The 10,781-nt window shown below is 59.1% G+C and overlaps 1 protein-coding gene across 20 annotated transcripts in view; it reads left to right on the forward strand.

Moving 5' to 3' along the window:
- The window catches only part of CACNA1A (calcium voltage-gated channel subunit alpha1 A), a 293,742-nt gene extending 283,332 nt beyond the window's left edge, over positions 1-10,410 (forward strand). For 14 of the 20 annotated variants that reach the window (XM_037727562.1, XM_037727549.1, XM_037727551.1 and 11 more), the window contains 9 exons: positions 2,550-2,657; positions 2,823-2,923; positions 4,351-4,460; positions 4,569-4,707; positions 4,869-4,982; positions 6,387-6,422; positions 7,531-7,717; positions 8,008-8,252; positions 8,859-10,410. In XM_037727562.1, the coding sequence (XP_037583490.1) occupies positions 2,550-2,657; positions 2,823-2,923; positions 4,351-4,460; positions 4,569-4,707; positions 4,869-4,982; positions 6,387-6,422; positions 7,531-7,717; positions 8,008-8,252; positions 8,859-9,569 (1,751 nt within the window). In that variant the 3' untranslated portion in view covers positions 9,570-10,410. The remainder of the gene's footprint in view (positions 1-2,549; positions 2,658-2,822; positions 2,924-4,350; positions 4,461-4,568; positions 4,708-4,868; positions 4,983-6,386; positions 6,423-7,530; positions 7,718-8,007; positions 8,253-8,858) is intronic. The other 6 variants (XM_037727559.1, XM_037727560.1, XM_037727561.1 and 3 more) reach the window with 3 other exon arrangements.
- The last annotated feature ends 371 nt before the right edge of the window (positions 10,411-10,781 follow it).

Raw genomic sequence — 10,781 nt, forward strand, 5'->3', positions numbered from 1 at the left:
TGGGGCATGGTGGCGCATGCCTATAATCCCAGGTACTCAGGAGGCTGAGGCAGGAGAATCTCTTGAACCCGGGAGGAGGCTGCAGTGAGCCAAGAGCACGCCATTGTGCTCCAGCCTGGGCAACAAGAGTGAAATTCCATCTCAAAAAAAAAAATCCAAAAACATAATATCTGGAAAGGAAGAGCATCTGGGGAAGGGTCCAGGAGACACCAGGTGTGGGCTTCTAGTTGTCTGCTCCCAGTGGAGTTGCTGAGACGATGCTTAATTCTCCCTGCAGTGTGTGACAGCAGGTACGGTGTACTCCCAGCCAGGACGCTTACCTGAGCCTTTGTGCCCCGGGGTTTTTACTGGGGGTCTGTCATGTGGTTACTCAGTCTCCAGTCCCTCCAGAGGTCAAACTGATACCACGTGGCCCAAGACACATCATTAGAATGAACTATAGGGAAAATTAGCCGGGCGTAGTGGCAGGTGCCTGTAATCCTAGCCACTCAGGAGGCTGAGGCAGGAGAATCGCTTAATCCCGGGGGCGGAGGTTTCAGTGAGCCGAGATCGCGCCATTGGACTGCAGCCTGGGCAACAGAGTAAAAACTCCATCTCAAAATAAATAAATAAATAGGCCAGCCGTGGTGGCTCATGCCTGTAATCCCAGCACTTTGGGAGGCCGAGGCAGGCAGATCACCTGAGGTCGGGAGCTCAGGACCAGTTTGGCCAACATGGTAAAACTCTACCTCTACAAAAATATAAAAATTAGCCAAGCATGATGGTGGGTGTCTATAATCCCCCCTACTCAGGAGGCTGAGGCGGGACAGTCGCTTGAACCCAGGAGGCAGGGGTTGCAGTGAGCCAAGATTGCGCCATTGCACTCCAGCCTGGGCGACAGAGCGAGACTACATCTCAATGATAATAATAATACTCTGGTCCAAAGTGGCACATCATGTGGTGCACACCCCATTAGCATGAACTCATCACATGGCCCTGCCAACCACAGGAGGAACCCTCCCGTGCACTCCGGTCGGAAGGCCAGGAAATACCGGCAGACAGCCTGAAGGACCACCATGACTGGGGCGAGGGACCAGGGACTGGCGGCAGGCTGAGGCCATGTCCACGGCAGTGGAGACTTGGGAAAGGGGGAAAAAACCTCCTCTGGGCTACACACAGTGGCTCTCGTGTGTAATTCCAACATTTAGGGAGGCTGATGTGGGAGGATCGCTTGAGCTCAGGAGGCGGAGACTGCAGTGAGCTATGATTGCGCCACCGCACTCCAGCCTGAGTGACAGAGCAAAACCCTGTCTCAAAAAATAAAACCAAAACCTCCTCTGTTGCGGATGCTCCAGGGCATCCCAGCCTTGTCCCAAGGCTGCATGCACATTACTTTGATCATCAAACAACCAGGTGGTAGCCGGGCATGGTGGTGCGTGCCTGTAGTCCCAGCTACTCAGGAGGGTGAAGCAGGAGAAGCTCTTGAACCCCCGGAAGGCGGAGGTTGCAGTGAGTCGAGATTGCATCACTGCTGCACTCCAGCCTGGGAGCAGAGCGAGAATCTGTCTAAAAAAAAAACAGCAACAACCAGGTAAGACAAACAAGTACTCTTGCTGTCGTCTCCTTTATTTTTTTTTTGAGACAGAGTTTTGCTCTTGCTGCCCAGGCTGGAGTGCAGTGGCACGATCTCGGCTCACCACAACCTCCGCCTCCCAGGTTGAAGCGATTCTCCTGCCTCAGCCTCCCGATTAGCTGGAATTACAGGCATGCACCACCACGCCTGGTTAATTTTGTATTTTTGGTAGAGGCTGCAGTGGTCAGGCTGGTCTCGAACTCCTGACCTCAAGTGATCCACCCACCTTGGCCTCTCAAAAGTGCTGGGATTATAGGCGTGAGCCACCACACCCAGCCTGTCTCCATTTCACAGATGGAGAAACTGAGGCACCAAGTGGTAGAGACACCTAAGTCATGCAGTCAATAGCTGGGAGCCAATATTGGGCCCCGGGTCGTCCTGCTGCTGTCCGTGCTGGGCTGTCTCCCACGCAACTGCTCTATGGTCCTGGCCCTGCCGAGAAGCGGAGTCCAGATGTCATCCCACCAGTGCTGCCAGGGCTGCCTCCAGGCCAGGCTGTGGGGGAGCTGGAGACCCCGTGGGGACCAGAAAGATCGGAGTAACAGGGCCAGGCATGCAGGCTCACCCCTGTAATCCCAGCACTTTGGGAGGCTGAGGCTGGCGGATCACAAGGTCAGGAGATCAAGACCATCCTGGCTAACATGGTGAAACTCCATCTCTACTAAAAATACAAAAACTTAGCCAGGCATGGTGGCACACGCCTGTAGTCCCAGCTACTCAGGAGGCTGAGGCAGGAGAATCGCTTGAACCCAGGAGGCAGAGGTTGCGGTGAGCAGAGATGGAGCCACTGCACTCCAGCCTGGGCTACAGAGCAAGACTCCGTCTCAAAAAAAAAAAAAAAAAAAAAAGATCTCAGGAGCCACTGGCTTTGCAGCTGACCCAGAGACCGGCTGGCACCCAGACAGGCAGTCAGGGTCTGTCTGCACCCCCACTGCAGGAGGAGCTGACAAACAGCAGATGGATGCTGAGCTGCGGAAGGAGATGATGGCGATTTGGCCCAACCTGTCCCAGAAGACACTGGACCTGCTGGTCACCCCTCACAAATGTAAGAGCCAAGCCCCGCCCTGGGATCCCAGCCACCTGGACGCATGGAGAGGGAGGGAAAGAGGAGGTCTGAGGAGAGTGTGGGCCCAGGCTGGTGCACACGGATGCAGGACAAGGGCCCCAAGGAGACCTGCCCATGGTGAGCTGGCCGTGTGTGTGCCCCCAGCCACGGACCTGACGGTGGGGAAGATCTATGCAGCCATGATGATCATGGAGTACTACCGCCAGAGCAAGGCCAAGAAGCTGCAGGCCATGCGTGAGGAGCAGGTGCGTTATTCGTCACCCCGGGGAAACCCGGGCTGGGGACAGTGGCTTGCATGTCACCATGGGAACCAAGTGGAATAGGAGGGTGGCTGAGCCCTAGGGCAGCTCACGCCTGTATTCCCAGTGTTTTGAGAGGCTGGGGCGGCAGGATCGCTTGAGGCCAGGAGTTCGAGATCAGCCTGGGCAACACAGTAAGAGTCCATCTTTACAGACTAAAAAATTAGCCAGGCATGGTGATGCATACCTATAGTCCCAGCTATTTGGAAGGCCAAGACGGGAGGATCACCTGAGGCCAGGAGTGGGAGACCAGCCTGGGCAACATAGACCCCTATTTCTACAAAAAAAAAAAAAATTAGCTGCATGTGGCGGCATGCACTTGTGGTCCCAGCTACTTGGGAGGCTGAATCACTTGAACCTGGGAGGTGGAGGTTGTAGCAAGCCGAGACCACGCCACTGCACTCCAGCCTGGGCAACAGAGCAAAACCCTGTCTGGGGAAAAAAAAAAAAAAAAGGTTCTTACCAAGGACATATAATGTGGATTCATTCAGCTGCTCCCCCAACACTTTTTGAGTACCTACTGTATGCAAGGTGCTGTTCTCGGCCCTTAGGGGTGCAGCCGTGGGCAGAACAGGCCAGAATCCCTGCCCTCAGGGAGCAGATATTCCAAGTGGGGAAGATGCCAACAGTAACAAATGACTGAATCACATAGCATCCAGCAAAGAGGAAGAAGTGTCGGGGAAAATGGAGAAGAACCCAGGAGATAGAAGTGCCCAGCAGAGGAGGGGACACAATGGGAAATGGGTGGTCGGGGAGCCTCCCTGAGAAGGGGACCTGTGAGCAAAGGCTTGAAAGAAAAGGGGAGAGGTGGTGAGCTAAGCAACACCTGGAAGGGTGTTCAGACAGAGGGAACAGCCAGTGCAAAGGCTCTGAGGCTGGACTGTGCCTGGGTTGTTTGGGGAACAGCAAAGAGGCCATTGTGGCAGAAAAGAGCAGGGAGGAGACGAGGGCAAGGAGGTGACAGGGCAGATCCTTCAGGGCCATGGGAGATGAAGGAAGGACTCTGGCTTTTACCCCACGTGAAGTGGGAGCCATGGAAGGTTCTAAGCAGAGGAGGGATCTGACTTGCCTCGGGTGCTCACAGGCGCCCTCTGGTGGCTCTTGTGGGAGAAACAGCGAGGTTGAAGGTAGGAGCGGGAGAAGGCACCTGCAGTGGTCCAGCAGGAGATGAGAGGCAGGACCAGGTTGGGGCTGTTACTTGGGTGGAGGGGGGAGAAGTGGTCCAGTTCTGGGTGGAATTGGCAGGAAGGGTCTAGATGGATGAGACCTGAGTGCTGGGTGTGTGTGTGTGTCTGTACTTGGGACGTCACAATGCCTTCTGGGTATCTCTGTCCGACCACCTTGTTCAATCTGCCCTCTGCCCTCCTCCCCAGGACCGGACACCCCTCATGTTCCAGCGCATGGAGCCCCCTTCCCCAACGCAGGAGGAGGGGCCCGGCCAGAATGCCCTCCCCTCCACCCAGCTGGACCCAGGAGGAGCCCTGTGAGTGTTGCCCCTGCGAGGGAGGTGGAGCATGGGGGTGCCATGGTCCCCAGGTTCTGGAAGCCACCCAAGCACCCACCACTACCCCGGCCTCTGTCCCCCATGCAGGATGGCTCACGAAAGCGGCCTCAAGGAAAGCCCATCCTGGGTGACCCAGCGCGCCCAGGAAATGTTCCAGAAGACAGGCACGTGGAGCCCGGAGCGAGGTCCCCCGACCGACATGCCCAACAGCCAGCCTAACTCTCAGGTGCCTCTGTCCCCCGACTCCCCCACAGCTCCTGGGCCTGGGCGGTTCAGGAGGGAGGCATCCCAGCCCACACACACCCCTGCAGCTCCCTCCCTCCACAGACACCAGGGACCTGGGGGTCAGGCCCCAGGGCTCATCCAGCTTCACCATCTACCCCGCAGTCAGTGGAGATGCGAGCGATGGGCAGAGATGGCTACTCCGACAGCGAGCACTACCTCCCCATGGAAGGCCAGGGCCGGGCCGCCTCCATGCCCCGCCTCCCTGCAGAGAACCAGGTGAGGGCTTTCACCACTGCCCTGGGGACCTCTCCCTCTGCACTGGGCAGGGCCGGACCCGCCACAGGCAGCCCAGCACATCCCTTCTTTGCCAGACTGAGGCCTGGGTAGGGACTCCTTCGGCCTCTGAAGCAGCCTGCAGGCCCCACCCACCACATGGCCACACCTGGAGCACCCGCAGACCCTCCTCCCTCACAGAGGACAGAGAGGGAAGGGCTCCCCCAGGGCAGAGGGCAGCAGGCACTGCAAAATGGTCTCTGGCTGCCCTGGTTGGAGGTTGCAGACGGGAGATTTGTGGGTACAGTGAGGATCGTCAGGGCCAGGTGAGACCTGGCGTGACCAGCCCTACACACACACACACACACACACACACACACACGTGCAGATATGCGCCTACTCAGGCGCTTACATTACACACGTGCATGTACACATGGGCATATACATACTGCACGTGTACACATACATGCACACGTGTCTGCGTATGGGAACTTAGCAGGTCCTAGAATGCAGTAGCAGAGCCTGGGATGGGTCTAGCTGCAGCTGGGTTTGCATTTCCGTCTGGTCTCTGTGGGAGCCACTGGGAACGGCGGGGGGACAGGGGTGTGTGCTTGATGTGTGTCTGTGTGTGGCTGCTACACTCAGCTGCCAGGCCCACCTGCAGGTGATCCCGTTGGCCCGGGCTCACAGGACAGAGGGCCCCAAGGCATGGCTGGCTGCCCACCTGACCTGTGGCAGGGGCCATGCACGCAGCCCACCATTGGAGGAGAACAGGGCGTGGCTGCAGGAGCCTGGCCCTGGCGTGTGTTATATGTGGCTGTGGCAAGCTTTCCGTGTGCTGTGCCGTGGCATCTGTGCGGGGCAAGGCTGTGCTGTGCCTGGCTGGACCAGGGTCGCCCGAGGGCCCGGCCTCTGGCTGCTGGGAACATAGGTTGGGGAGCACCCAGCATGCATGCCGCTGCCCCTCAGGACCGAGCTGCTAGGCCCCAGGAGAGGGTTGGGACAAGCCTAGCCGACGGCCACCATGTGGAAGCTTTGAGCATCAGCTGGAGCCCGGGGCTGGGGTGTGCATCGCATGGGGCGGAGCCCAGGGCCAGGGGCTCGTGGCCGCACCATCCCACCTGTCGGTCCTGTGCCTGTGCCATCTGTCTGTCTGCATCTCCTGTCTGTCTCCTCTGTACCCATGGCAATGGAGGACACCAGCCCCGGGGGCCCGGGACACCCACCTGCCAGGACTTTAACTTTTCTTTTCCTCCTGCCTCCTCTCTCCAATTTCTCCTAACACCAGTGCCACCCACCTCCCTGGCTTCTCTCCCTGCACCGCCACCTCACTCTCCCTCTTGCCTTTTATATTTATTTTCTTCTTTCTGTTTTTTCTGTGTGCACCATCCCATGGGGCTGTGACAGAGGAGGAGGGGCCGGCCACGTGGGAATAACCTCAGTGTATGTACCGCGCCCACCCAGCACCAGCAGGGCTCCGGCCCCTCTTCCTCCCCACCCCCCCTCCAGGGAGTCCCGTCATCTCTCCATCCCCGGACCCCACCCTTTCTTTGCCGATCGCACCCTCGCCCCCCATGGAGTCCCATCCTCATGTGTGGTGTCCTGTGTGTGCCCCCCATGCGCCCTGGTGGGGTGGGGACATCCCCATCCTCACCCCTACCCCCTTCTCTTCAGGACCCCCACGCTGGGGGATACCAGCTCTCCAAGAGCCTGGCCCACCCTGCACCTCTTTCTAGGGAGCTTCTTCCCCTGACACCATCACCGACCCCTGGTCCTGCTGCTCCTGCCTGGAGCAGGGCTACCAGCACTCAGCTGGGCTGGATCTTGGGAGGCGGGCATCTGCCCCATCTCCCTCCTTCCCTGCTCTGCCTGCTGCAGAGAACCCTCTGTATCAGGGCTTGACCCAGGGGTGCAGCACCGGGAAAACAGTGGGCCCCCCAGAGCCTTGGGTGCCTGGGCACCCCCCACCCCCACCTGGAGCTCCCTAGTTTGGGCCTGGCCAGAAGGACTCAGACTTGGGGGGCAGTGAGCACAGCCCCGTTAGCCGGGAGGACGAGGAGCTGCCATGCTGGGTACCTGGTCCTGAGCCCATAAGTCAGCCAGCCACAGAGGCCGAGGCTTCTCACCCTCCCAGGAGAGCAGGCTGGGGCAGGGATGAGGGTGGGTGGGCCAGGGCTCCCAGGTTTGCACCCTGGATGTGGAAAGGGCTTCCCTCTGGGCAGTCTGAGCCTGCCCAACCCTGGCTGGGCCCCCAGGGCTGGAGGGTGAGGATCAGATTTTTCTGGTCAGAACCCAGGATGGGCCCAGAAGGAGCAGCCCTGTCTCTGAGGGACAGAGGAGTCCTCGGTCCCACCCTCAGAGGCCTGGCCACACTCAGGGCCCGGATTCATCAGGGGGAGCCAAGGCCCCACAGCACCCCCAGACCCCTGCCCCAGGATGGTCACACCCCAGTCACCAAAGGCCACCGCCAGCCTGCCTCGATGGGGCGGGAAGGACCGGGACCACTTGGTGCCAGCTGCTGACCTCAGCCCACCGGCCTGTCCCCCTCCAGACCATCTCAGACACCAGCCCCATGAAGCGCTCGGCCTCCGTGCTGGGCCCCAAGGCCCGGCGCCTGGACGACTATTCGCTGGAGCGGGTCCCACCCGAGGAGAACCAGCGGCACCACCAGCGGCGCCGCGACCGCGGCCACCGTGCCTCTGAGCGCTCTCTGGGCCGCTACACCGACGTAGACACAGGTGGGCAGCACTGCAGGGCTCAGGGACCAGGGGAACAGAGGACGGGAGAGGAGAAGGCAGGGCAGGGGAGACATTGAGGAAGAAGGGAGAGGAAAGGGAGACGCCTCCATGGAGAGGGGACAGATAGGGCCAGGTGGTGGCTGCAGGGGCCTGGGGACTGGGCCCCCACTACCCACTGACCTGCCTCTGTCCAGGGGATCTCTAGGGCCCCCACACTCCCAGGTGGCCTTCTGTGTGCACATCTGCCCCAGCCCTCCTTCATGACCATCTGTCTGTCTCGCCCGGCCCAGGCTTGGGGACAGACCTGAGCATGACCACCCAATCGGGGGACCTGCCATCCAAGGAGCGGGACCAGGAGCGGGGCCGGCCCAAGGATCGGAAGCATCGACACCACCACCACCACCACCATCACCCCCCGCCACCCGACAAGGACCGCTATGCCCAGGAACGGCCGGACCACGGCCGGGCGCGGGCCCGGGACCAGCGTTGGTCCCGCTCGCCCAGCGAGGGCCGAGAGCACATGACGCACCGGCAGGTGGGTGCGGCGCAGTGATCCCAGGCTGGGCTCACGGGCCGGGAGGAGAGACGGGGACCCCCATCTGACGGCCACTCTGGGCAAAGGTCCCCAATCCCGGCTGTGACCACCTCCCATCCTATCCCTAAGCCACAGGGGCGCCCGGCAGACATGGCACCCCACCGGCTGCCCACACTGTCCCCCCAGCTCCCCCGCCCCCTCCCTGCCGCCCGCAGCTGCTTCCTCCTCGGTTGTGGATCACATTTGAGTTCTGGGCGCCGCCCGACCCTTCGCTTTCCTTTAACCCAGCTTCCCTTTTTGTTTCGATTATGATTTCTGTCCTCTGGACGCCTGTGAGTAATTTTTGAAACTTCTGCTATTTTTAACCCCGAAACTTACAAAACTCCATTTCTCATTTCTCTTTTCACTTTGTTGTGTTGGTTTTCGATTCCTCCCCTCCCTCTTTGTCTCACTCCGCCTCCTCCCCTCCCTCCTCCCTGTGGCTGTTGCTTTTTTCCATTCAAATGTCCTGTGTCCCCTTCTCCTCCCCCTCCTTCCCAATCCTGTGTCTCCTTTGATTTTGTTGTATCTTTTTTTTTGATTTCCTTTGTTTCAATTTTCGTGTAGGGCAGTAGTTCCGTAAGTGGAAGCCCAGCCCCCTCAACATCTGGTACCAGCACTCCGCGGCGGGGCCGCCGCCAGCTCCCCCAGACCCCTTCCACCCCCCGGCCACACGTGTCCTATTCCCCTGTGATCCGTAAGGCCGGCGGCTCGGGGCCCCCGCAGCAGCAGCAGGCGGTGGCCAGGCCGGCCCGGGCAGCCACCAGCGGCCCTCGGAGGTACCCAGGCCCCGTTGCCGAGCCTCTGGCCGGAGATCGGCCGCCCACGGGGGGCCACAGCGGCGGCCGCTCGCCCAGGATGGAGCGGCGGGTCCCGGGCCCGGCCCGGAGCGAGTCTCCCAGGGCCTGTCGCCATGGCGGGGCCCGGTGGCCGGCATCCGGCCCGCACGTGTCCGAGGGGCCCCCGGGTCCCCGGCACCACGGCTACTACCGAGGCTCCGACTACGACGAGGCCGACGGCCCGGGCAGCGGGGGCGGCGAGGAGGCCATGGCCGGGGCCTACGACGCGCCACCCCCCGCACGACACGCGTCCTCGGGCGCTACGGGGCGCTCGCCCAGGACTCCCCGGGCCTCGGGCCCGGCCTGCGCCTCGCCTTCCCGGCATCGGCGACTCCCCAACGGCTACTATCCGGCGCATGGACTGGCCAGGCCCCGCGGGCCAGGCTCCAGGAAGGGCCTGCACGAACCCTACAGCGAGAGCGACGACGATTGGTGCTAAGCCCGGGCGAGGTGGCGCCCGCCCGGCCCCCCACGCACCCCACGCACACACCCCACCCGAGGAGCCGTGCAGAGGCCGCGGGGGCCCAGCACAGAGGGCCCGGGAGAGGCCCAGCCGGGAGACCCCAGACTCTGGAGAGGCCAGGGCTGGGCCACAAGGCTGTCCCGCAGAGACCCTCAGCCAGAAGAGACCCTCCTGGGCAGCCACGGCGCCCCCCACCCAGCCCCGATCTCCCCCACCCACGACAGGGGCTCTCGGGTGGGAGGCAGGGGGCAGACAAACCATACAGCCAAGGGATTTGAATTAACTCAGCCATTTTTGGAGAACTTTGGGGAATATGGAAAAAAAAAAAAAAAAAAAACATTTTTAAAAGAAAAAATGGGGAGAAAAAAAATAGCTTCTATTGATGAGTTTTATCATCTCAATTGAATCTTTCCTTTCCCTGATGAAGACAGCTGGTGGCCGAGTGCGGCAAAGAAGCCGGAAGGAACCCGAACCCCAGCGCCCCACACCCACCACCAGACACACCCACATCCACACGTTCTCAGACACACAGGAGTGCTTGCCGGTTATACCAAACCCTACCATTACTGCCTGCAGAAATCCATTTAAAAAATAAACAATTTTAAAAAGGACAGAAAAAATGATTGAGAAGAGGCATTTTTTTCTGACATTTGGTCCTGCTTGAAATAACAAAAGAAGAAAAAAAAAAAAACCACCACCACCAATTCCTTTGCTTTTTTCCTTTTTTCCCATCTTGTTTGAAAACCGTGGGCTTGGGACTGTGAATTATTGCATGACATTCAAAAAGAAAAAAAAAAATAAAAAAAGTTGAGTCAAAGGGCTTTTGGATGGGCGTGGTCTTTATCCCTTTGCTAAGTACTGCCTGGGTGGGTCTCTCTTGGGGAATCACACAAGGAGGCACTTTGTTAGCTCCTAGAAAGAGGCCGGGTGTAGTGGCACAGGTCTGTAATCCCAGCACTTTGCAAGGCCAAGGCAGATGGATCATTTGAGGTCAGGAGTTCGAGACCAGCCTGACCAACATGGCAAAACTCTGTCTCTACTAAAAATAAAAAAAAAAAAAAAAAAAAAAAAAAAAAAAAAAAAAAAAAAAAAAAAAAAAAAAAAAACAACAAACAAACCCCGTCTCTACTAAAAATACAAAAAATATTTTTATATTTTTATGTTGTTAGCTCAGGAAAGCAAAAATCA

This window comes from Cebus imitator, unplaced genomic scaffold, assembly GCF_001604975.1.
Source record: "Cebus imitator isolate Cc_AM_T3 unplaced genomic scaffold, Cebus_imitator-1.0 Scaffold234, whole genome shotgun sequence".
Taxonomy (NCBI): domain Eukaryota; kingdom Metazoa; phylum Chordata; class Mammalia; order Primates; family Cebidae; genus Cebus; species Cebus imitator.